The sequence below is a fragment of the Pteronotus mesoamericanus genome, unplaced genomic scaffold, assembly GCF_021234165.1.
Source record: "Pteronotus mesoamericanus isolate MK-2021 breed Mesoamerican mustached bat unplaced genomic scaffold, CSHL_Meso_final contig_64, whole genome shotgun sequence".
NCBI classification, from domain to species: Eukaryota; Metazoa; Chordata; class Mammalia; order Chiroptera; family Mormoopidae; genus Pteronotus; species Pteronotus mesoamericanus.
Window position 1 is genome coordinate 4,768,195 of NW_026555224.1, and position 27,545 is coordinate 4,795,739.

The following is a 27,545-nucleotide window of genomic DNA, read 5'->3' on the forward strand; positions in this document are numbered from 1 at the left end:
ACGCTTACAAGTATTTTATTGACGTTAGGTTGGCTGGAAACAATGACCTGCATTTATATTTTTTAGGATTATCTCATCTCATTGAAAAAAAAAAGATAAATTTTACATTATAGACTTGTGACTTTCATGTAGTTGCTGCTCTGGGTTTAGAAAACATCCAGCTCTTTCTGCCATGTTTCAGTATTACAGCTCATCAACAAAAGGTGTATGCCCCAAATTTCCACTTGCTGCCATTGACTTCTTGCCAGAAACAAATTTCTTTGCAGCCTTTAAGTAAACAAACAAAAGGTAGAAAGTTAAAAGAAATAAGAACATGTATTATCAAGTAATTTAACTTAATTTATTGTTATTTCATGAGTTTATGGACAGGCTACTCTAAGCCAGCAATTCTGTAACAGCCTCTTGTAAAAATTAACTACAGGAGAGGGCTAGTGTTATTTTAATTTGATGAAAAGTTCAGCTCTTCCTTTGAGTATCCCATCATATGTGTGACTGAGCAAGTGCGGTGCTGGGTATGAGGGTAGCTGTTACAGAGGGGGAGAAGGAAAACCTCACTGACATTGCAAAATAGGGTGAAGTTGGCCTCCTGCAGGGCTGTTACTTTCCGATTTCTGTATTCCCATAGCATATAGTCCGAGTTAATAAAAATACACTGACTGTTAACTTAAAAGTCAAATTTTCTTAGTATTCTTTATGCCACAACTTCAAGTTCAAAGGCTGGTTGGTTAAGGGTAATACTGTAAGTATGGGCCCCCACATTATCTCGGGCCACCTTTTTTCAGTGCATGGTGGCGGTAGCAGCTTGGTTGGGACTCACATGGTAGTATACAAGATGAGGACACACATTTGGAAGAGTGTAATAAACTTTGGGCCAAGTGAAATTATGTCAGGGTTACTCCTTAAATTATACTGTCTTTTTTCTGTCCTCATTGTTCCTATACAAGATAGACATGTTGTCAAGATGGTTGAGACCTCTACAATAGAAGGGCAGCTGGCATTTTTAATATAGAAAGGGCTAGAAAAACCTACTGATTTTGGATTTCTCTGTAATTCATGTACTTGTTAGGAACGGTATGGAATACACAGAGGAAGTACAACATATATTACTTGCCCTCAAAACAACTCATCTTGTAGGAAACAATAATATATGTGAAAAAATAGAGCAAGAGCAGGAGAATGTCTTAGGCTGAGAAGACAAGAAAATCTTGAGATGCTGGATTATGAGGGACTGGCAAAATAGACTTTATTTCTTGGGAGTGAAAAGGAAAACACCCAAACTTGACTATTAGTTTGAATCACAAAATTGCCAATATTCAATTCTTCTTGACCTGTAAGAATTTACAGTGGTTTAACTTAATCATAATTTAGTTGAATGAGGAAGATACACAAACCCTTAGTTGATAAGGAAGCTATTTGCAGATCTGATGGTAATCAGATCTGATGGTAATCAGCTCACCTGCCTCCACACCAGATAGATAGGCACCAAACAGCACAAGAATAACATATACAGCCAAGGAAGCTTATGCATTCCTTCTGAAATTGGATCATTAAGGTCAAGTTATTTGATGTTAAATCATAAGTTTTCATTTGCTTACATTTATGACATCAGCATCAGCTACTGAATCAATCTGCTGAAGGACTGTGGATGGTGGTATGTACGAACCAGCAACGAGGGCCTGAGACCCGACTTCATCCAGGAAACCCTCAGAAGACTCCACTGACATTAGATACCCAGCCTTCAGCTTGTTCCTGTCCAATTCAAAGTGCATAACTAAGAAGCCAGTTTTACAGAGTAAGGCAATTTATTAATATGTTCCCAAACTCTCAAATATGTATTGGTAAATATGCAAATTAACTGCTTTGAAATCTTATACTGTTAAAGGCTTCCCTTCTACTTCTTCAGCTCACCAAGTATTTTATTATTTACATTAATTTAGTAGTTAATACAAGAAAAAACAAAAACACCAACAGGTTACCTTTTGATTTTGGACTGGAACTGAGATCTAGTTAAACCTATTTTAGTGTAAATATTTGATTAGTGAAATAATTCCTGTCTCTTGATACTTTCTTGGTGTTAATTTTAGGTACTTCTATAAAAGAAAAATAACTATATGAGCTCTTAAAGCATTGTCCACTTAGAATGTTGTGTGCTAATTTTATAGCTATTCCTCTAACCCCAGCCCCATTTCTGTGCTGGGATTTGTCTCACTGAGGGTAGAAAGTGATGGAGAAGCAGGTGGGTAAGCCCCAGTAGCTTTAACATGGACATAAAAGCATCAGTTTCAAATAAAATAATACCCAATTCTAATTCTCCCAGAAAGAAACTGGTGTCTAATACGGCATCTGAGTTACTTAACTCTTAAATTATCCTCTTTTGGTAGTAGGCTGTAGCAAGACTTCCATTTACACATAATTAAAATTGTATGTAGCAATTTTACCGAATTGTCAGCTTAATTAACGCAAGATTTTACCTGCAATAAACTTTATTAAAAGATTATTGGTTTGTCCCTTCAGCACTGACACCTTAGTTTCTCTCTTTCACTACAAGACTAAGAATTCTATAGGAAAAAGTATCAACTCCATCCAAATGGCAAAAAAACAAAAACAAAAAACATACTTGACATTAATAACTGAAACTCCATTTTCTACATGTTGCTGTACCTTATAAAAACTGTCACACTTATTAAAATACATTTTCTTAAATAAATTAGCCTTGAAACAGAATTTCCTTAAATAAATCCAGTGTTTCAATTTGTTCTCACCATGTTTTGTTTCTGGTACAATCACAGAGTTATACCCTATTAACCCTTGGATCCATGGATACAATATTTAATAAACTGTGCTGTCAATATTCAAGAGAGGCAATTTCTCAGTGTGTTCAGTATTTAACCAAAGTAATAAAACAAATGGGAATAGGAATGACCAATTGGTTATTCCCTCCTGGCTTATACTTCAGTCATACTTGCCATGTGGGCAACACTTAATTATCATGAAGACCAAGTTTCAGGATTCACATTGTGAACTGTCATCAGTGGATGGAACCAGAGTTAAATGTTTTAAACTGCTGTATGAAAATTAAGCTGATTTCCAACTCTGACCAAAGTCTCTCCCTTTTAGTTAAGAGAAAATCCCAGAACTACTGAGTTAGAAGTGTTGTTAGTACTTTCAATGAGGACAGTGGGAATTTAAAAGTCACTACATAGGTGATGAGTATTTAAATATTTTAATTAGGTATCTTTTTTTGGTCTATCACATTAGTGAAAAGAAAAATAAATTGCTAATGATTATGGTAGAACAGGCACTTATATACTGGTGGTATGATTATAAACTGGTATAAACTTCTTACAGTGTGATTTTGAATTATAAAAATAAGAATATTATATAAACAAACACATATATTTTAAAGTGGAGCCTTTCATTATAATGTTTAAAAGTCTTAACCTAGCTGAGAATCCATACCAAGAAATTAATATGAAATACAAATGTTTTAAATGCAAAGATATCTTTTAGTTTATAATTTCTGATTGCATGAAGTATCCACTAAGTATATTTTGATACACCAATTAATATTGTATAGGACAAATTTTTAGTAATCTGAATAAACAGAAACAATGTTACAAACAGGAATCACTGGGAATGATTTTTTTTAATTTTCAAATTTCTACAATAAACATGACATTAAATAGGATATAAGTTTATATACAATATTAACAATTATGTTTAAAAATGCATGAAAATGGTCAAGCAAACAAGCAAAATGTTAACAGCTATATCTCTACATGGTAGGATATGGGTATGTTTCCCTTTCTTTTTATATACTTTTCTGTATCTTTCAATCCTTTTGTACATATATTACAATAATGTTGTAACTACAAAAAATATAACTTTCAAATAACTGAAACACAAAACACACAGCTAATACTGAAACTTACTTGGCAGCCTGGACATCTGTATTGGAAAGGTTTCCCTGAGCAATTGTTTTTACTTGGTTGTAGGCAGCCTTGATAACCTAGGACAGACAATGAAAAGCTGGTCATCTCTGATCAGTGCCAGAGTCTTCTGCAGCAATTAAATGGTGCTCTAAGGCAAAAACACAAGATGGAAGGTTAGTTCCAGAGAAAGAGGAGAGTGTCCATTTGGATGGAGTTATCAAGTCAGTATGTGTTCCTTATTCTTCTAATATTCCATCGTGCAATTGTTTGTACAACTTACAGTATCTGAGTAGCAAGGATTCTTACAAAAATAAGTGGCACATGATGGCAGGGAGGTTTAGGAAAAGGCAACATGGATTTATGATCACCTATAATGAATAAGCACCTCTAAAATTTTTCCAGCCTTTCAAAGCATCATGCAATTAATATTGCTAGTTCTTACTATTCACTGAGAAGTAAGCAGTAATTCATTCAGCCAATTTAAATCTTGTCAATACTGGGGACTGGAGTCAAGAAGGAATCAAGTTCCAGTAATGTGGGTGAGCACTTGGTAAATATTTGTTGACTAAGAAATTAATAAACCTGGCCCATGATTTTCTCCACCCCAACCTTGGCATCATTCTGGGTCTGCTACCTAATGTTTCTCCTAATCACCTAAATTCTAGGACCTTCATTTTCCCTCCATTTCAGCTACTCAGATCCATAGCCGTACCCCAGACTTGGCCATAACCTAGATTTGCCCTACCCCTGAAATCCTTAATTCTAAGATCCCTGGCCTAAATCTTAAATCATGCTGTCCTTATTTTTCCACTTTATCAAGATCACTAGTTCCTTGGTTTGTTTCAATTTGAGGTCCCTCTGGCTTCACTTCTCTGTCTAGCCTAGATCCAAAAATATTCACTCTATCACTCTTGTCAGTGTTCCCAACTCCCTTGCTATCTCCTCATACGTCTTGACCTTCCTACTTAGCAGGACTTCAACCTGGGATCAACCCTGCTACCTGCCTCCTCAGTTAGGCTAGTGAATACTATTGAAGAAAAATTGCAAACCAGACCTGTCTGTACTGTGAATTTGTGGTGTAGATGTGTCTACACCACTGCTAATTGCTATTCTGTGTGTACCTAGCCATTTATTTGTCCCAAACCTCTCTTTTATGGTTTCTTATCTCCAATGTCTTCTCCAATTTTTCTTTTCACTATGAATGTTTCTTCCAACTTCATCCCAGTGTAAACCCTCCTAAAAATCACCACCCACCTCCCTGCATCTAAGATCCACTTGCCTATACCAACCTTGCATTTCTTTCATTTCATTCATTCCTTAACACTTTGTCATTTACTTCTAACATTCTGGTGAAAATTGGTAATATCACCGATGATGTCCTAGTTTGCTAAAACCATCAGACCTCTCATGTCAATCCAAAGTATATCAAAATGGTGTTAACATCCTCCAAATATATCAGTTTCTCTTCTTTTTCTTCCTGTTTTCTTGGTCATTTTCCTGAGTCTCTTAAAGCATACAGCATAAGGAACTTCAGTTTTCTCCTATGGTCTTTCATACAAAACACGGACTTCAACACACTCTGTATTTTGAGGATGCCCAAATACATGTATTGGCTTTGACCTCACCTGAGCTCTCAATTTAGATGTCCCAGAGAAAACTCAATGCCACTTCTCTAAACAGAACAAAAATACCAAGGCAGCATTTCCTCCCTCTTTCTGGGAAGTATTAGTATACATGTTTCAGTTTCATCCACAGCAGATATACTTCAATGATGTTACAGAGCTCTGACAGGTCATGGCATTGAAACATTTCCATATTTTAACTAAAAACATGTTAATAAGGAAAAAAGCCTTGTGAGCATTGGTGAATTTGCAACTTACATCTCCGGCAGCTGCAGCCTGTGAGATAGTGTAAATCCCAAAGAGTCCGGAATCTGAGTAACTGGCATTAAAAGCGGAAACCTGAAAAATAATGAAACTTGACTGTACATTATTCTACCAGGTAGAATGGGGCACAGTTTCCTTAACACGGTCTAGACAAAAGCTTGTATGTTCATAATATAAGCAAAATAGACTAAGATTTTGTTAACTTTCATTTTTGCTAACCTGTTTTGATGATTAAAGGTTACTGTAAACATGAATTTGTGAACACTGTCATTATAGACACAATGACTGAGTGTCATGCATTGTGGGCTTTGGCACTAGACAAACCTAAGTTCTTCCCTCTTGTTGTTGGTGACTTCCTTTTTACCAACCCACTTTCACGTCTAAAGACTAAAGTCAGAGTTAGGGGAAAATTTCTGTTTGGTGGCCATCATTCACATTCTGAAGTAGCAAAATGTTTAGCCCTGGATAACAGGGTTATTATTGTCTGAACAGTGCTAAGCTCCTTAAAGTAATGTGACTGCCCAGGATAACATTTCCCAGTATTTACATAAGGATCACCTGATTGTTATTAAGAATAGACTTTTCATTTCCTGCAACAGATTACTTAGATCTCTGTAGATACAGTCTGGGGCCCACACTTTAAACTAATATTCCAGGTGATTCTCATGTACTTTAAAATCTGAGAACCACTGGTTCAGCCCATATAAAGCCTAGAGCATTAAAAAAATGCATTTAAATTACCTGAATTATAATTCTGAGACTATCCTATTCACACTCCAAATTTCTGGCCAAATTCTGAAGTAGGAATTCCTATAATATTATGTCATTGGATTAGTATTAAACTCCAGCCACCCCAAAGTCATCATTACCATTTGATGGTAAAGAACACAGAACATGAACCAGGAGAAAGAAAATCTGGAGGAAATTTTAAAAAGCAGCAGCTGAATTTAAAAATCATTTAAAATACTGATTTTCTAACTGTGTTGCAGGGACTCCCCCAACACTCTGATGAGGATTCCAAGGGTTTCACTGTCAAGTAAACTTTCAAAACTTCTTTAAAAGAAAAAACTTTTGTGCAGGCATTATAGGTGGGAAATAGTATTGGCTAAACAAGGCTACTGTGCTAAAAAAAGTTTGAAAACTAGCACTCAGTTAACAGAGGAGTAAAAAGAGAAGGTTGATTTTAATTTCCACTTGTAAGTGTCAAATAGCCAAAGACTTACTGAAGCATAAACCTACCTGTGCCATGCACTACTGCTGAAGTTATGAATATTTAATTCTACAATTTATAGTATGTGTTACTTTTTAAAGGCATATCATTGAATGTCATGTAAGGTATAGTACACTGGGAAAACAATGGTCACTCATTAAATAATACTTTGTTGACATTTTACATTCTCTTGATTTGCATATCCTTATTTTGAAAGCTTTAGCACTTTCCTGTCATGAAAAGGTGTCTTCTCAAGTAGTATGGACTTTTTGTTATGACTAAATGTCATCACTTGTCTTCTCCTTCTATTTTTATATTCTCACCTGAGTACATGCTTATTGATTTTAGACAGGGGGAAGAGTAAGTGAGAAGCAGAGAAACATCGATGGGAGGGACATTCATTGACTGGCTGCCTGCTCGTATGCACCCTGGCTGGGAACTGAACACACAACCTAAGCATGTGCCCTGAATGGGGATTGAACCCACAACCTTTTGGTTTACAGGGCGATGCCCAACCAACTGAGCCACACTGGCGAGAGTTCACTTTCCTTTTTTAACTTAATCTCAAGCTGTAGGAATATCCTGGCGTGTATTTTGTACACCTGATTGAAATACATAAAGAACAGCCCCAGATGGTGTGGCTCAGTGGATTGAGTGCCGGCCTGCAAACCAAAGGGTTGCCTGTTGGTTCTCAGTCAGGGCACATGCCTGGGCTATGGACCAAGTCCCCAGCAGGGGGCGCATGAGAGGCAGCCACACATTGATGTTTCTCTCCCTTTCTCCCTCCCTTCCTCTCTCTAATAAATAAATAAAATCTTAAAAAAAAAAAAAAAAAGAAAAACATAAAGAACAGTTAAAAACAATCAGGAGTGGCAATAAGAATGGAAGAGGACAGAAGAAAATCTAGAAAAAAGACTAACTAGAATTTAGGGGAATATTTAATATTTAAAACTTTATTTTAAAGGGAACTTAAGTGTGAATTTCTGACTTTTTAAAAGTATTCTTTCTACAGGGGTGGGCAAAAGTAGGTTTACAGTTCTCAGTATGCAAAAGTTTATTACTATATTATTATTTATTAATTGTTGTATTATTATTTTTTGTTTTGTTTTGAACTTAGCATTGTGTAATGCAGAAGTTTGTAAATGCAGCATTAGCTCACTGCTTTGGGCATCCCCTGTGGACTCCCAAACAATGTAGCTGTGGCCATGAAGGTCCTTACTGACTTGCAAGCACCCCTACAATTCTCAATGCTCTTCAGATTCCTATTTTCCTAAAAAAGGGGCCTGCCTAGGAGTTCTGTTCCAGGACACTTAGACTCATCACAGGTTGTCAAAAGCAGACCCTCCTCATTGGACAGGCACTGTGTTTGAGTCCAGCTGAGCCTCTCTGTCCAGAGACTAGATGAAGCCCTTGTGGGGCATGGGTGATTGCTTAAACTACTGAAATAATTATGAAAAGGGGTCTTCACATTACAATTAATATTCAAATGCACTGGGACATCTAGCATTTTGCAGTGAAACTTTCATAACCATTTATTGTAGATTCCACTTATTTCATTAAAACAATTCCTTGTCATCCTTTGCTTGAGTAGAGGGTTAGCTTGGAACCTGGCATCTGTGGAGCTTTGACTATGAGTTAACTAATAGGCATGGGGGTGCAGACCTGTAACTGGAATCCACAGGGGCAGATTATTTTCTTTTTCAACCTCTTGATGGCTGAAGGTGCTAAACATGACACACTCTGTAACAGTCTGGTCTTCAGCAAAGGCGGGGGCAGAATGGGCTAGAGACCCAAGGAGAGACTGGGGAAGGAGGCTTCAGGGAGAGAACCGAGAGAGCAGCCGGAGGGATCCTGGAGCTGACTCACCCCCCATATGGTAGCAGCCATCCTGCTCAGGCAGACCCAAATTATTGTATTATTTCCATATGAACAACTATAAACCTACTTTTGCCTACCCCTGTACATTAGAATAATTGAAAAGACGGTAAGTTTTTGGTAGGCCCACTGAAGTACTAAAATCAAGCCTGGCTGTCTCTTCAACTTTACAAAGATTTTCTTTGCATTCATTTTAAATTTTCAGAGCAGATTAACATTAAGAGCACACTATCTGTACCACATTGTAAACACTGAGCCTCCAAGAAAAAACGCGAGATATCAACTGCTTGCTTACGTCAAATGGATGGTGAATCCCCTTGGCGACAGCTTGGTACAGAGGGCTGGTGGCATTGCTGCCCCTTTTAACATGTGGCCCAGCACCAAGGACATGCTGGAGAACACTAAATGCATTTGCTTCTGCACTTCCTGCGGCAGCACTTTCTGCTACAAAAGCAGCATGGACGAGACTGTCTCCGTTCTGTTCTCGAATTTCACCTGGGGCCATGTAAGGAGAGGGTGAAGAAGAAAGTGGCCTGGTCACCATGGTTTTATTCTTCAGTATTCTATACCACACACTATGAACCCACTAAGATTAAGCTTTCCTGAGGCCCAGTGCTCTTTCCCTGCGACCCTGCCCTCCCCACAAAACATGTTTAATAGACAAGACCCAAGTGAGCCAATTCTTTCCTTTCACATTGAGACTGTGTGGTAATAAAGAAACAGGCTTATTCTACTCTAATACAGTATTTGGTGGGGTTGGGGCAGGGGGATTTCCTTCTGAAAAATTAACCTTAATAGAAGAAAACACTCACCTCCACGGTATCTGGCCTTTGCACCAGATAAACCAAGTCCACCCCTCATGTTCAGAAACCGTTCAGCAACTTGCTTCAGAACAGAATGACTCACACCTATTTCACCAGAAAGAAAACAAGCTAGAACCAGAGTTTCTAAAAGACAATTATAAAACATCTGTTTAAAAAATGATTATATAATTCAAATATTACAAAAATAAACAGTAATGAAAACAATAGTCACCCCCAAATGCCATTCTCCCAGAGATATCCATTTATAGTTTATTATATATTCATCTACAGCTTTTTTATATGCATATATTAACATTATCTTCATTTTTTTATTTTTCAAAATGGTGTTATTCTATTGATATTGTTTTTAACTTGTCTTTTGTAATTTGCATCTGAGTGAATGGTCTACATCAAACGTTTAATGGTTATAAAGAGTTCCATTACATGAATATACCATCATTTATTTAATCCCTTCTTTATGGACATTCAGATTTCCAATAGTTGACTATTAAAACAGTACTCATTGTGTATCAAAGAACCCTTTTGAGAGGTAAAGACAACCGACAGAATGTATCTGATAAGGATTTAGTATCTACAATATATAAAGAAGTCTTACAACTTGAAAATAAAAAAAGCAAACAACCCAATTAAAAAATGGACAAAGGAATGGAATAGACATTTCTCTAAAGAAAATATAAAAATGGCCAATAAGCACAAAAAAAGATGTTCAACACCAACAGTCATTAGGGAAATAGAAATCAAAACAACGAGATACCACTTCACACCCACTTGGACGGCCATAATCAAAAAGGCAGAAAATAACAAGTGCTGGTGAGGATGTTGAGAAATTGGAACCTTGTGCACTGTTGACAGGAATGTAAAATTCCGGTTCAATTGCTTTAGAAAACAGTCTGGCAGTTCTTCAAATGGTTACACAGTTACCAAATATCCTGGCAATCCTACTTCTAGGCATATACCCAGAAGATTTAAAAACAGATGTTCTAATCTAACAAAAACCTTATTATACACAAATGTTTATATTCACAATAGCCAAAAGATGCAAACAACCCATATGAACATCTGATGAATGGATAAATAAAATATGGTGATGGAATATTTTTTAGCTAGAAAAGGGAACACTGGTACATGACGTAACATAAATGGACTTGGAAAACATTATGCTAAGTGAAACAAGCCAGTTACAAAAGGTGACATAATGTATGAATTCCATTTAAGTAAGATGGCCAGAACAGTCAATTATGTATAGACAGAAAATAAATTAGTAAGGTTGCCAGACAGACAAGGAGGAGGTGGAATGAGGAATCACTGCTAATGAGTATGGGATTTTTTGGGGGGGATGATGAAAATGTTCTGAAATTACAAAGTGGCAAGAGTTGCACAACTCTATATTAAATACCATGAACTGTATGTACATTTTAAAAGGGTGAATTTCATGATATATGAATTATACCTCAATTAAGCTATTACTTATAAAACAATGAATGAAAAAACAATATTGCAAATAATATTCTCAAACAACTATTTTGTAAACTTAACCAAGTGTTTCTGCAGGTTATATTCTGAAAAGCAAAACTGCTAGTTTTAAGAGCATAAACATTTAGAATCTTGATATACTCAAACAGGTCTCCAAAAATGTTCTATCAGTTTACATTCCCACCAACAATTTTTGAGAGTGCCTACTACTTCCATACCCTGGGTAATACTGGGCAATGTCAGTCTTTTATTTTTTTTGCCAATCTTACAGATAAAAATTTTCTTAATTATTAGTGAGTCTGACCATCTTTTACAATGGTAACTGACCCCCCCTCAACACACACATACACACACACACAGAGTTTTCCCATGAATTGTCCGTTCATGCCCTTTGCCTAATTGTCTATTAAACTGCTTCTTTAAAAAACAAATAAACAAACCAAAAAAACCCCAAAACCTGTAATAAATTTAAAACTAGTAGGTTATACAGTTAAATGTTGGATTCAGTTTTTTTAAGGAAAAAACCCCACTAGCACCTGAAATCTCACTACATACTGCCTATGAGACAGAAACAGAGGACTGAGTTTTCAAGTTTTGTTCAATCTGTATTGACCTAATTACAGTTTAAAAGACAACTTTTAAGAAAGCAAACTGATATGTAGGCAACTCCCAACTTACCAAGTCCAATCAAAGCCATTCTTGCACTTGTAAAATGGTTCTGAACATAGTTATGTAACTGAGGAAGTTAAAAACATTTGTTAGATTATATTGGTATAAATACAGAAAAAGCTGGGAGGTGTTGGGTGGATGTAGAAGTGGGTATAAGGGGGATAAATGGTTAATGGGAAAACAACAGTAAAAACCAAAAACAAAAAAAATCACACTATATGAAAAATTAAAAAAAAAACAACAAAAAAACAAGCTGTTAAAAACTCCAAACTGCAGTTCAGCAGAGAAATGATCTCTTAAAAGTTGTTATAACAAATAATAAGGGACTACCTAGATTTTATTTAAAAACTACTGCTTAAAAGAATTAGAACTTTTGATGTGATGATGGTTACATTAACTGTGAATATAATGAAAACTACTAAATTGTGGACTTTAAATAGGTAAACTGTATGGTATGTGACTTACATCTTAATAAAGCTATTACTAAAAAAAAAATAAAAAAGGGAATGAAAAATTAGAGCACACACTAGCTTGAACTTGAAAAAAATCTGAACCTAGTTTACTACTTATATGATGTGACTTAAGCAGCACACCAGGCTTCTTTTGTCTTTATGTAGGCAGTACTAAAGCGCAATTAACATTCTACAAGAGAGCTAACAATGCACTGTGCCTCTCTCCCATCTTGCTATGAGGTTACTGACTATACCAGGCTGTTCAACCTAGATGAAAATAGTATCTGGGGAACTTAGAAAACATAAACACTGTCACTGTCTCCCAACCCCCACCCCATTCCTAGGCTCACTATACAAACTGATATATAGTAGAACTCAATGTAGAATCTTGGAATCTTTGTTTAAAATTACCCCCGATCCCTGTGATCTAAGCATCAGTGAGATTTGAGAATCACTGGTTTATACTATTATTTTAGCCCTAGTATACAAAGGTCAGGTTTACACATGCACTCTCAATAGGAGAACTATTGCTCCAGGGAAGGAAAATTGGTTCTTAAGGGTAAAAAAATTCTTTTTTTTTAAAATATACAGAGTACAAATATACAGTATATTAACAGATATTCAGTATATCTGTGGTATTAGAAATTCAAGCGGGGGGTTTAGAAAAATTTGACTACAAAGTCTCTTTGGGAATGAGTCATAATGTTGAGAATCACTAGTGTAGGGTAATGAAACTGAAATTCTAATCAAGTTATCAAATATTTGTGCCCTAAAATGAATGGTTCCTACAAATATGGAGTCACTGTGGATACCCGTATTTTTTTTTTTTCCTGTTGCATGACGCCATTGCTCAAAGTATTCTGGCACCAACTTCTTTAGAATTTCCTTTAGCCTAGAGACACATTTAAAAAATGCTAATAATTTGAAATAATCTTGGTACACATTTTGGTATTTATCTATCATACACATACTTTATTACTATTTTTTAAATTACAACATAGTTGATATACAACGTGTACCTTTTTTTTTAAAAGTGAGACTCTGGTATGTCCTATTCATAAACTGCCTTTTCTTCACTTGACAATACACTAAAATTTTTCCATATCAATTAATAACTTGAATGGTTGAATAGTGTTCCACTCTATAGATATTTAATAACATTTAACTATTTCTGCAATGTTGGATATTTAACTTGTTTCTAATTTTTCAAAATTATATACAAAACCATAATAGATAAATGTTTTACTTTGTGTTGTCTTTTAGCTACCTTAGTAATTTATCTTCACAAAGGTAAATGTTTTTAGTCACAAGATTATGATATTTAAAGATTTAATACTGTTTTAAAAAATTATGTACACACAGAAAAGGATCTAGAAGACAATAAACCTACATCTTAACACTGAGTGCCTTTAAGTATATGATGTGTTTTCCTTCATTTTGCTTTTCTTTGTTTCTGAATTTTCTGTAATGAGTACGTCCCCCTTAGAATACAAAGTTTTTAATTTTAAGCTAAAACATACAAAAATTGTTCTGATAGAATTTTACTTATTAAAAAGTTGATTAAAAAAGCAAATAAGTAATTTTTAAACTAGAAGATAAAAAGAAAAATTAGTAAACAAACCCAACATGGTAGGTGAACATTCAATTTAACATGAAACAAGCACATTTTAAAATGAGATGTGTTGTGCAGTACCTCATCTGATGTGACCCTTCCAATCCTATAGTCTGGACAATACAAGGAATTAGCCAAGGCATTTCGGTAAGCTGCAGCATGCAAACTTTCAATGATACCTGTAAAATAGAGTCACAGAAATGTAATTTAAATAAAGACAACATTTTTACAACTTAGAAAGCTTTGGTCGTCTTATGGCAACTTTTAAAATTCTGCCAGTTGAAAAGTGCTGAGAAAACAAGAGGTCACATGTTAGAGTCCACCTAAACACTTCTCTATGCACTTGATATTATCTGGAAGCTATAATGGTCTGGGCTTCAGGAAGTCTGACTTGCTGTGTGACCTTGGACAAGTCATTTAATCAGAATTTTACTTATTTCTAAGTTCCCTCTCTGGGTAATGAGGGAGTTATCAGTGTAAGAGGAGGTAGGAGAATGTCAGGCTTAGGTCGTATTATTAGTTTTCAGGAGTCAAATGCTACTACCATCAAATTGTACCCCTCACTGGTGTCCTGGCACTGTCCTTGCGTTCCTGCTTCAGGGGCTTTGCTTGGGATATGTCCCTTTCACTTGTTCGTTACTGGGCAATCTTCCTATGCCAGCCCCTGTGCTAAGTGCTGGTAACACAGAGATGAGTAAGACACAATGCCCTCAAAATGTTGAGGAAACTTTGGACAAGTCATTTAATATGAATTTTACTTACTTCTAGGTTGCCTCTCTAGGCCAACAGTACATCAAAAATGCAGAGGGGCACAAGGGAAGGCACTGGAGCTAGACAGGAGTTAACACAAGTAAAATCTGGGATGAGTCTTACAGAATGAGTAGATATGTTTGTCAGGTGAGTGATTTGGGAGTGGCACTTCAAGCAGCAGAAACAGATGAAGGTATAAAACACGACAACAATTTGATTCAAAGGGGAACTGCAGTTAGAAGGAGGAGAGGCTAGAGCAAGAAAAAAGGAAGGCAGACAGGGCCAGATGAATTTGGGCTTTATCCCATATGTAATTAGAAAATTGTAAAGGATTTTTGCTGGATTTTCATGTCAGAGGAATCATTGTAATGACAATATGGAAGATGGGTTGAGGATGTAAACCTGCGGACAGACACCTGCCAGTAAACTATAGTAACTGTTCGGGCAAAAAGGAGGAGGGCTGGAGTCTCACTGCTACCGGTGGGTAAGAATTCACTCTGGACATATAAATCATTTTTCTAATATTTTACCATTCTGCCCTGATCAGTGCTGCTCAGTGGCTTAGGCATTGTCCCGCAAAGTAAAAGGTTGCCAGTTTGATTCCCATTCAGGGTACATGCCTGGGTTGCGGGCCAGGTTCCTGGTTAAGGGAGTGCAGAAGGCATCCAATCGATGTTTCTCTCGTATCTGCTTCTTTCCCTCTCTTTCTCCTTCCCCTCCCCGTAAAAATAAATAAATAAAATATCTAAAAAAAAATAAAATAAAATTTACCATTCTATTTCTTCCATAGAGATCAAGAGTAACAAAGATCATACTTCTCTGTGACACAAAGTATCATCTGAAATGTCAGCTAACATGAACCGAGCACTCATTATGTTATAGGGAAGAGACCCTCTCTCAACAGGATTGTGTTCTTTTTGTGTTTGTTTCAGTATATTAGGTAGATCTGCTATGACTCTCAAACATGTTATGATGGCTTTATAATGAAGGCGTCCTAAGGGGCCCAAGTGGTGTAATCTTCCAGAACACCTGAGCTCAGTGTTCCAGGAAATGTCTCTTGTATGTTATGTGCGTTCCCCTGTTGTATTTGAGTCTTGAAAGTTGTAGGCCTGTTCTTGGGTGGAGTTAACCCTCAGGCTGGGTGACAATAAGGATATACCTTGATCACAGTTAATAAGTCGCTATATAGGGGCTGTCCTCCCCAGGTGAAGTTGTTCCCAGCACTGCCTGGTACATGCCAGAATTCCCCCTTTGGGTGTTCTGCTAGTGTGGCTAGTTGGGTTGAGCTCTGATGTGATCTGAAGCCCACCACTGGTTGTGTTGGTCCTAGGTCCCAATCAGGTGGGGTGCTGGTGCAAGTCAACGACAGACTCTGCATGTAACCAACCTTGGGCTACCTGTCTGGAGCTACCATGATATTCCCTGTTTATGGCTTTCTCTATTGGGCCTGGGCGTTTTTGGGAGGGGCCAAGTTATGTACAAGTGTGGGCTTTCTCCAGCTCTGAGCCAGAGACAGATCAATAAAAGGTCCAAGGCACCCTGAGGTCCACTTCCACCTCTTGGCCACTCTGCCAACTTCTGAGGTCACCTGGTCTTCCTTCAGAGCCTTGCTGAAGAACGACCATAGAGTGGGCCCAGCCTGTCCACAACCCACTGGCCTGTGCAAAAGGCATGAGTTCAATGGGGTGACTGAGGTCGGGAGGACCAACTTAGTGAGTGGGCTCCTGCAAAAGGCCTGCATTTTGAGCAAAGCCCATCCCACACAGAGCCCCTGAAGCTGGTTACCTGTTTAGACCTGAGGGGCCTACCTACACATCAGCTCCTACCAAAAATTGAGTTACTTCCAAGAGTTGCTGCTGTTTGTTTACCTATTTGCTTTGCCAGTTGTATGTGGCAAAATTATATAGTTAAACATTATATAAATACAAAATATGAATACAATAATAGATCTTATTTAAAAAAATTAAATCAGAGAATCAATATAGTGGACGAGTGAACGGAAGCCACACCGACCTCCTCCCAGGACCAATCTGGAATAACAACTAAATTATGGAGAAATCACCTGGAACAAACAACTGCACAACAGCAAGCAAAGGAGCCTTATAACCCAGAAACAGAAGAGTCAGCTTTAGCGGAATCTAACTGGTAAAGAGTGTGGTAGAGACTCAAGAAGGTGGGAGGGGCGCCCACAGGTAGCAGCACCAGAAGGATATTGAAAGGACCAGTTAGATGCCCCTGAGAAGAATGGGGTCTAAACGAAAAGCAGTGATCTGGGATCTCCAGCCTACAGCACCAGAGCCCAAAAAGTACACGGAAAACAGCCAGCTACGAAAAGCGGCAGGGTTGGTCTCTGCCAGAGACAGGCTGCTGGAGACACAAAGAGCCGTTTAAAGTGCCAATGCATACATTTTTATTTGCAGCCACTTACCCTGGTCTCTGGCAAAGGTGGGGGCAGAGTGGACTAGAGACGCCAGAGGAGGCACCAGAGAAGGAGACTTTGGGGAGAAAACTGAGAGACTAACTGGCAGGATCTCAGTCCTGACTCATCCCCCACATGGCAGCAGCCATCTTATTCAGGCAGAGACCACTCCTCTTGAGCGGCAGCAACGTCAGAGGACCCAATAGCCCCACCCCCAGGTGGGATTCCAACCTGCCCTGTGCTGTCTAAGCTGCCTGCTGAGTGCAGAGTGGCAGCCACCGACAGTCGATCCTTGGCTAAAAGGAGTGCAGAGTGGCCTGGAGGCACTTGAGGAGATTGGGGACAGAGGCTTTGGGGAGAGAACAGAGTAGTCGGCAGGATCCCAGTGCTGACTCCTCTCCCTATGCAGCAATATTGCTCAGGCACAGACCACTCCCCCGAGTGGCAGCAGCATGACAGGACCTACTAACCCTGCCCTAGGAGGGACTCTACCCTGCCCTGAGCTGTCTAAGTTGGCCTGCTAAGTGCGGAGTGATTAGATTAACAGCTGAAGGAGACAGCCAGACAGCAGATTCCTGGAAGTCTCCAACAGACTGCCTAAGGTCAGAGAGGGACAACATCTGACATCATCAGAGGCAGATCCAGAAAGTAAAAACAGTGGTCTCCTACCGTAGACATTCTTACCACAAAGTCAGGAAATCAAGACAGATCAATTCAAGAAGCAGAAGTAAAAAAAGAGAAGAGTCTCGCAAATAATGGGAAGACAAAGAAATACCCCCCACTTGAAGGGAAAGGAGGAATCCCCAGAAAGAGGACTAAATGAAACAGAGGCAGGTAAACTATCAGATATTGAGTTCCAAACAATGGCTCTAAGGAAGCTCAGTGAGCTCAGTGAGCTCAGAGACAATTACAAAAAACTACAGAGAAACTAGGAGGAACTTACTACAAACTATATCAGCATGAAAAAGGACATAGAAACTCTCAATAGGCAATCGACAAAAGGAAATGAAGAATGCAATTTCTGAATTGAAGAACACAGTAGAAGGAATCAAAAGCAGGCTAGATGAAGCCAAGGATCGAATCAGTGAGCTGGAGGACAAGGTACAAAAAAGCTCCCAGAAAGAGCAAGAAAATGAAAAAAGACTCAAAAAGAATGAAGAGGCATTGAGGGAAATGCAGGAAAACATGAAATGTAATAATATCCTTATAACAGGGATACCAGAAAGAGAAGAGGATAAGGAAGGGGGGTAGAGAACCTGTTTGAAAAAGTAATGATGGAAAACTTCTCCAACTGGAGGAGAGAAAAAGTCACGCAAGTCCAGGAAGCACAGAGGGTCCCATTCAAGAAGAGCCCAATGAGGCCCATTCCAAGACACATCATCATTCAAATGGCAAATATCAAAGACAAACAGAGAATCCTAAAGCAAGCAAGGGAGAAAGAGGTAGTAACATATAAGGGAGCCCCGATACGGCCAGCAGCTCACTTCTCAACAGAAACACTGCTAGCCAGAAGGGAGTGGCAAGAAATATTCCAAGTCATGAAAAGCAAGGGCCTGCAACCAAGACCATTCTACCCTGCAAAACTCTCAATTAAAATGGAAGGTGAAATGAGTTTCCCAGACAAAAAGAAGGGCTAAAAGAATATACCTCCACCAAACTAGCACTGCAAAATATGCTAAGGGACCGCTTTAAGAAGAAGGAAAAGTCTATGAATACCCAGTTCCTTTCACAGTTGCCAATACTTGATATTACCAATATTTTTTAATACGTATTTATCTGATTGTGACAATGATGTTATTTTAATTTTTCCTTTTTATTTGTTGAAACTAAACCTGTTTTTGTATATTTCTTGCCTATATCTATTATTTTAAAAAAGCTTTAAATGACTTTTTGCTATTCTTTATCCATTTATTGACTAAAGGTTTGTAGAATTTTGTCCCCTAAAAAATAAAAAACCATTAACTCTTTTTTAGATGTGTGGCAAATATTTTCTGATTCTTTGTCATTTATCTTTTTTATATGTACATTACTATAGTCTTAAATGTTTAATATAGTCATATTGTCAATATTTTACTTTATAGCTTCTGAGTTTGAATATTTGACTTCAGGTAAGAAAAATATTATTTTGTATTTTCTCCTAAAACTCTTTAGATTTTACATACTGATTTTTAACTCACCTGAATATTTATTGTATAATGTGTGAAATAGGGCTCTATATTTGTTTTATTTCAAGTAATAGTGGTGTATGTACTTTATTTGTTGAGTAAGCCTTATTTTCCCCATGAATTTGAAACATCAATTTAATCATATATTACATTGTTAGATATATATGTTTATTTCTTGGATGCTCATTATATTTCATTGATCTACTTGATTATTTCTGTGCTGGTGTCATGTTGTTTTAATTGCTGAGACTTTATAATGGATTTCAATTTTTTAGTATTTTATAATTGACTTTGAGATTTAAAAAAATAAAAATCAATCTGCATTTAAAAAAGAAAGAGAGAGAGAAAGAAAGAAAGAAAGAACGAACTCCTACCCTTTGCGACAACATGGATGGAACTGGAGAATATTATGCTAAGTGAAATAAGCCAGTTGGTGAAAGACAAATACCATATGATCTCACCTGTAAGTGGAATCTATTCAACAAAGTAAACTAATTAACAAAATAAACCACAGGCATGGAAACATGGAGCAGATTGGAAGTGACCAGAGAGGATGGGGAAAGAGGACAGTGGTGGAAAGAAGGGGAAGGGACCAGATAATGAACATGTATGAATGACCCATGGACATGGACAACAGAGTGGAATTGACTGTGGGAACGGGGGTGGGGTGGGAGGGGTGGAGAGGGCAACAGGGGAAAAATTGAGACAACAGTAATAGAATAAACAGGACTTAAAAATTTAAAAAAAAAAAAAAAGAAAGAAAAAAGAAAAGAAAATCAAGGAACATGTATAAAGGACCCATGGACAAAGCCAAAATGGGGAAGGATTGAGGGTAGGAGTGGGTGGGGCAGGGGAAAGTGGTAGAAAATGGAGACAAAAGTATTTGAATACTAAAAAAAAAAAACCAACAGGAAAAAATTTAAAAAATAAAAAAATTAAAAAAATTAGGCAGAATGTTTTGGAAAGACCCAATAAAGGTGGATTGGCTAAACAGTAATGGCTATTATGTAACAATAAAGAATAATGTCAGTGGCAGCAATACACTGACATTGGATTCGGTGGAAGCAAAACCAAAAAAACAAACTAGAACACACACACACAGACACAAAAATTAACCCAAAATCCCACAGACGGGGTAGCAGGAAAAATACCTAGGATTTCATAATCAATATATAGTATAAAAGCTGAAAAATAATCAACAATATAAAAATTCAGGAACAAAAAAACACAATATATTTTAAAAATTGGACAAATTTTTGGAAAAGGCATTTTCAAACCCAAGTAGAAAAAAACTTCATTTTCTCCTTCTCTATAAATTGGTATCTCGAAAACGCAGGATCTTAGAAACAACTGATGCAATCTGAAAATCACTTACGAGCCTGTGGATTTTGATAAGCCACAGCTTTGTCAATCCTTAGCTGAGACTGAAGAGCTGCTACCTCCCAACGACGAAATTCAGGTGCTGAGGTGACATTGAGCAGGAACTCCATTAGAATTTCGCTGCAGAAGACATCAAGATACAAGTCAGGAGTCAAAAATGTAAAACTAGCATCTATTCTATGTAACTGTAAGACTCTCAAAATAAAAGTTTAACCTTGTGGCGAGCACAGTGTTTTAAGCGCTTGGCAAATCATAATCCAGAACCAAAGTCAGAGGTCATAATGCTACATTTAGAACTGAGCAGCTTAGTATTTCTTTAAAAGCAGATGTCCTAGCCCTGGCTGGGTAGCTCAGTTGGTTAGAGCATTGTCCCTGTACACCAAGGTCATGGGTTTGGTCTCAGTCAGGACACATATAAGAAGCAACAAAGAATGCATAAATCAGTGGAACAATGTATCAATATGTCTCTCTCCCCCCTCCTTCCTCTGAAATCAATAAATTAAAAAAAAAAAAAAGCAGATGTCCTAAATACATGCAAGTACTTACACGTCATCCCGTAGGCATTCCACAGTGTAGGCCATGTTTTCCCTTGTTGAAGTCACACTGCATCAGAAATAAATTACTGTACAGTGAAATTATCTGAATCAGAAGTTTTCATTTATATCTGTTAACCAGCTCCTTTGAAAAAAATTATTTTGAAGCATAAAAAAATATAAATAATGTAACAAAAATACACATACCCATCAACTTAAATTTAAAAACATTAAAAAAAATTATGCTGCACACCTGAAACTAGTATAATATTGTATGGCAACTATTATTGAGAAACAAAAATGGTTAAAAGGATATTTTTAGTAATACAAATAATTTTAACTTTAAAAAGGAAAGAAACCCTGACACACTGCACATGGATGAATCTTGAAGACATTACGCTAAGTGAAATAAGTCATTCACAAAAGGATAAATGTTGTATCATTCCACTTATATGAAGTATCTAGGGTAGTCAAAACCAGAGACAGAACATAAAATGGTGGTTGGCAGGAGAGGAGGAGGGTAGAGTTAAAGTTTAGTAACTACAGAGTTTCAACATGGAAGATGAAAATGCTCTGAAGATGGATGGTGGTGATGATTGTTTCATGCCACATAATACTGTAGAACTACAAACTTTAAAGAAATTTTGTGTTATGTATATTTTACCACAACTTGAAAAAAAAGACAACTGAAGTTGAAGATCCCTTTGTATTCTTCCCAGGCTAATTCCCTCACTCTCTCCCATTCTAGGGACAAACATATTCATAAACATTACATATTGTTTTAAAAAATTATAAACTCGCATCTTTAAAAAATCTTGAAACTTGTTTTTCCATAAAACATTTTGTTTTTTTAGTCTATTATGCTGATATACAGATCTAGGTCATTCCTTAACTGCTATGTAGTAGTCCCACCATATGACTATATTATACTTTATTTATCTGTATCTTTAAAGATGGCCACTTAAATTGTTTCCAGGCTCTACAAAAACATTTTTGTGACTGTAGATTAAAAAATGCTAGGTTGTAGGATATGCTCATTTTCAATATTACTAGATATTCCTTGATTCTTTTCTAGGTAGTTCAATCAATTTATACTCCAACCGGCAGTATAAAATATTCTCCATCTCCCATAACACTGCTAACATAAGAGATAAAAACTCTGATGGGTGAGGAATGGTTAGCACACTACCGATTACAAGATTGCTGTTTCTGGCTTCCTTTTCTGGGAATAACTTGTTCCTGTCCTCTGTCCATTCATCTTCTCTTTGTTTTTCTTTTCCCTAATATGAAATTCTTTATTTTTCAAAATAATCCTCTCTACATTATGTTGCAAATATCCACTCCCAGTTAATTACATTTTTACTTTAAAGCATAAAGATGTTTACATTTTGATGTAGTCAAATCATTAGTCTTTTCCTTCTTTAAGAAATCTTTAACCACCTTGATAAACAGAGAAAAGTTCTCTGAGAATAGAATATTTTCTGGTATTTTCACTATTTATTTCCTAATACTTATTTTAAACAAACCTTAATTTGCCACCAACTGCTTCAATTCCACGAGTTATCTTGAAAGATGATGCTCCTTTTGTAGTCTTAAAAGAGAAAAAAACAAATAGTTTTAGTAGTTTTTTAATTCTAAGTTTGCCAAACAGGACACTACATTATAATCTAGTATCTGTCATTAAATTCAAAGGGAACTTTATCTAAATAGTGGGTCCTTTCTAGTTTAAGAATTATAAAACATCCCTGGCTGGTGTGGCTCAGTGGACTGAGTGCCGGCCTGCGAACCAAAAGGTCGCTGGTTTGATTAAAGTCAGGGAACATGCCTGGTTTGTGCGCCACGTTCCCCAGCTGGGGGCATGTGAGAGACAACAGATCAATTTCTCTCTCCCATATTGATGTTTCTCTCTCTCTCTTTCTCCCTCTCTTCCCCCCCCCAAAAAGTAAATACTTTTTTTTAAAGAGTTTATAAAACAAAATTCACCAAAAAGTGCAAGTATAGATTTTTATATAAAGTATATTTAGGAAAGAATTCCATTATCAAATATAAGCTTACTAGGTTCATCAGTCTCTTCTAAAAAAGATTTCTGTATGGGAAAGAACAATTTTCTTTCAACTCTTCATACTTTCTTAAAATTTAATTTTTTAAAACTGATTTTTTATACTCTAGCACAAACATAAAATAGACACTAATTTAATGCTTCTCTGTGATTTTTCATGTTATATAAAGAAACTGTACAGGGTTGAATACTGTTCCCTCAAAATTTATGTCCAACAGAACGTGTGACTGTGACCTTATTTGAAAATAGAATTTTTGCAAACGTATTTAAAATGTGGTCACACGAGATTAGAGTAGGCTCTAAATTTAATGGGAATGGAATAATCAAGAGGGACATTTGGACACAGAGATAGAGAGAAGGCTGTGTGACAAGAGACAGAAGTTAGAGTGATGCAGCTGCAAGCCAATGAACACCAAAAATTGCTGGCCACCACCACAAGCCAGGAAGGGGCAAGGAAAGGCTCCTCCTGGAGCCATCAGAGGGAGCATGGTTCAACTGATACCCCGAGTCTGAATGCTAGCCTAAGAGGATAGATTTCTGTTGTTTGAGCCACTCAGTTTGCAGCAATTCGTTATGGCAGCCCTAGCAAACTAATACAGGAACACTGCTTTTAGTTTTTCTTTTCTGTAGGACCAAGAGATCACAGTATTCTAAATATATTGAGGGAGTAAAGATGCTTACCAGACTGGATGCAAGACGAAGCAAATGAGAGGTTCCTAAGTTGTTAGAGTCCTCATACCTACTGCCTGCTTTAATGAACAAACCAATTCTTGATGCAGGAGCATAGTTTTCCAGAGAGGCAATCACTAAACCATTTGGTAATTTGGTAAACTGTATTTAAAATAAAGTAGAGATGTGAATAATCTTTTTATTACCAAGCTAGTAAGGCATGTACAAGTTCCGGGGAACAACTCAGTAGGACTAACCTCAAGGTCCTGAGGATGTGGAGGCACTCCCGCAGGGGCAGCTGTGGCTTTCACTTTGGGAGCAACTTTGAGGGAATAAAATCTCTAAACATATAAAAAAGACAAGTTACACACATTTCTCAGAAAAATGGTGCACTGTATCCTTGCATGCCCAAGCAAACAGGTGTTCAGTGGTAAAAGAACTCCATGGGAAGATTTAACTGATTGACTTATTATGGACTTACTAACCCACCATTCACACAAGCCTCTCTTAAACCTCTTATTTATTTGTGATTTGTAGAGCCTGAAGGCATACCAAGTTCTACATGTTTATTTTTACTATGTAAATAATTACTGTATTTTTTTTTTTTTTTTACCTTTCAACTATCTTATTAAAGCTTCAAGCGGCTCTTTCTAGCTCTAATTCTTGAGGTTATTTGAAAAAGTGTGGAACTGTCACATCCACACTTTTACAGATTTTAGCATTACTGCTTCCCTTATCTGCCCAAAGAGTCTCATCTTTTTAGTCTATTTCCCAACTGAAATGACAATCTCCTTAATCATTTTATTACCTTTAAAAAAGACACAATGTACCAAGGAAAACTTCTATCAAGCCCCAAATGGTTCCCATATCTTCATTCTCTTGTCTGCTACACTGAGACTACACAACAAAGGGTTATAGCTTTTTTGACTAATACAAATCTGTATCATCCTGAAATTAACAATAGCCTCATGCACAGCAGAATCTTAATGTGTAATATGCAGCCACTGATAAGGAAAAGGGTCCTTTTAAATGCTGGATTATGAATCTAAACTGCATAACTTTTTTTCTTTTTGGAAAATGGTATCAATGGCACAAAATTTGTTTTATTATGCCTAAGGTTTGAAGTTACAGTGGATATGTTAGGAAATAATAAACTTGGTACTCCCAAGACCAAAGGATCAAACGTGAAGGACAGAGGGCACTTTGTTGTGCTTTCAGCAGCAGTGCACTAGTTGATTCCTAGTTTTCACTTGCTTTTAGTACTTTTAATTATAGATTACAATTAGCTTTGTTTTATCACCAATTTTGTTTGCTGGGTGTGGCATAGTTAACACTACTTGTGATTTTGGCTATTAATTTCCCAAAAGTTAAAATTTAAGACATGTAGGCATAAATTTCAAATATGAATAATCCATACAGCTACTGCCAAGAGAGATTTATTTTCCCCTCAAATGTGCCTGAACAGTGACACTTTGTTGGTTATGTGCTTCCTATAATTTGTCCCATTCAAATAAGTTGCAAAGAATTATCCAGTGCCCTGGCTGGGTAGCTCAGCTGATTAGAGTGTAGTCCTGATACACCAGGGTTGCAGATTCAATCCCTGGTCAAGGCACTACAAAAATCAACCAATGAATGTATAAATAGGTGGTGCCACAAACTGATGTTTCTTTCTCTCTCTCTCTCAAATAATCAATTAAAAATTATAATTTTAGTGACAATACATATGAATTTATTCTTATGCAAAGTGTTATAATTTAACATTAATAATTACTTTCAAGTTTACTGTAATTTGTTTACATTGGTACTCTCCAACTGTTACTTTTGAGTTTTTTTCCCCTCCCTGGGAGGTGGGTATGGATGGAATGGAGATTTTGGAATCTTTTGCCAGTCTAACTGGGCTTCCCTCAAAGGGTTGTTAATCTTTGGTTTGTCTAGGTGTGCTAGGAAGTGTAAAACAATCGCAGTCTAAATTATGGCCGTTTGTATAATCCATAGAATATCTATTTAAACATTAACCGCAGGAAAACTCCATTCCCTGGTCTTTTGCACCTCCCTCTACCAGGTTCCTAGGTTACCTAATAAATATGCTGGGTACTACTGGCATTTTGGGCTGGATAATTTTTTCGTTGTGGAGGGCTGTCTTTGTGCACTGTACAATGTTTTGGCCCCACCCTAGACCTCTAGATGCCAGAAGCACTTCACTGGTTGTTACAAACAAAAATGTTTCCAGATATTGCCAACTATTCCCTGGGGGCAAAATTAGCCAAGCTGAGCTTTTAAAGGGCGTTCTCGATCTCCCCTCTTAACCACCGCTCCACAGTGGCATAATACTAACACCTGAATTTATCCCAAGTGACAGCTATGTTTCATTTGGGCTTGAAGGAGGAGCCTTAAGCAGCTCTTGGGGGCACACAAAACAGCCCTCCTAGAGGAACTCTCTAACGAGATCAAGAAAAGCACACGCCATACAGCTTGAACACCGCAATAATCAAGTTCCAGGCAGTGATGACTTAAAAGGCATTAGCTCACTTATTACGATTTTACTCATAAGCTCACTTCACCGATCGGGAAACTGATGCTCCATGATACCCCAAGAAGTAAAGGCTGTGGCTGCCAGGGCAAAGGTGACAGCTAGGTCCACGCCGGCCTCCTGCCTCCAGGTCTCAAGATCTCGGCATACAATTGCAGCAGTGACCTTCAGAGGTCTCGCCACCAGGTCGCTCTCAAGCCCTCGCGCCCCCTCAAGTTTTCCCTCATTAGGTCTCTTCTTACAGCACGCACCTCGCATGCAACGCCAGACCCACCCAACCTGCAGGCCAGCTGCAGGGTTCAGTTCAAGGGCAGACCAGTCCAAGCCCTGGGACCCCTAACCAGGCACCTCCGGTTCGTATCACCTTCTTGACAAACTGCTCCCCAACTCTCCCTAAACCCGCCCGCTATGCTCACCGCGAGGGAGCTGGTTCTGGTTAGCAGCTTCATGGTCCAAAATTGCTCCCCACGGTCACCGCCGGTCTATAGGAAACAAGATGGTGGCTGACCGCTTGAGTTTCCCAGCTTTCCCCGCGTGCCCTTCGTGCGGGGCCTATCAAGGACCGCGGTCTATGCGGACCTCTCTACTGCTCCTTGGGGGAGGTTGGGTCAGTTTAATTCCTGCACTTCGTAGGGTAGGGAGACGCTGTTTTCTTAAGTAAGCATTCAGTACATAACTTCGGTTCGAACTTTCTGGATTCTCCTCCTGGCCAGGATATCCACTCTGCAATCCTCTCCTGATAAATTTACAGCTGTTACGCCCCTCCACCACTTTGGATTCTCCTGACCGGATTACCCAATAGGAAAGCGTCTTCCGGACCTCTTGGCTGTTGCTGTCTTGAGTTTGAGGTATGCGGCTCACTGGGAACCGTGCTGTTTGTCATTTTGTGGAGACCTGGGCTTCGAAGCAGGGTGTGACTGCGTGTGGGTTGGTTTAAGTCCTTGCCAGGTCATTCGGCCCAGGAGAGAGGCAGTCCAAGTAATTCACTGGCTTTACCCTCGAAGCAGGTCGGGGACAGAGTGCTCCCAACTAATGGCTCGATTGGAACATATATTCTAGGCAGGGGTAGTTACGTAGGAAATGAAAACTGTAGTTTTTGTTTGAGAA

The 27,545-nt window shown here is 37.8% G+C and overlaps 1 protein-coding gene across 1 annotated transcript; it reads right to left on the reverse strand.

Annotated features, from left to right (window-relative positions):
• On the reverse strand, positions 1 to 26,982 carry LOC129076751 (cytochrome b-c1 complex subunit 2, mitochondrial). The gene is made up of 14 exons (XM_054580914.1): positions 26,855 to 26,982; positions 24,166 to 24,249; positions 23,921 to 24,070; positions 22,707 to 22,771; positions 21,194 to 21,250; positions 20,643 to 20,767; positions 14,015 to 14,112; positions 11,879 to 11,936; positions 9,716 to 9,811; positions 9,199 to 9,398; positions 5,813 to 5,893; positions 3,933 to 4,009; positions 1,596 to 1,749; positions 1 to 267 (listed from the first exon to the last, which is right to left on the reverse strand). The coding sequence occupies exons 1-14, from the start codon at positions 26,885 to 26,887 to the stop codon at positions 184 to 186; spliced, it is 1,362 nt and encodes a 453-aa protein (XP_054436889.1). The 5' UTR covers positions 26,888 to 26,982; the 3' UTR covers positions 1 to 183.
• Positions 26,983 to 27,545: the final 563 nt, after the last annotated feature.

What these genes read in the sequence shown, in the direction of transcription:
- LOC129076751 (XM_054580914.1), bottom strand. Translation starts at nt 26,887, where the DNA reads ATGAAGCTGCTAACCAGAACCAGCTCCCTCGCG. An exon ending in CACATCCTCAGGACCTTGAG is followed by an intron (nt 24,071 to 24,165) that starts GTTAGTCCTACT and finishes TTTTAAATACAG; the next exon opens with TTTACCAAATTACCAAATGG. An exon ending in GAAGGGTCACATCAGATGAG is followed by an intron (nt 11,937 to 14,014) that starts GTACTGCACAAC and finishes TAACTTCCTCAG; the next exon opens with TTACATAACTATGTTCAGAA.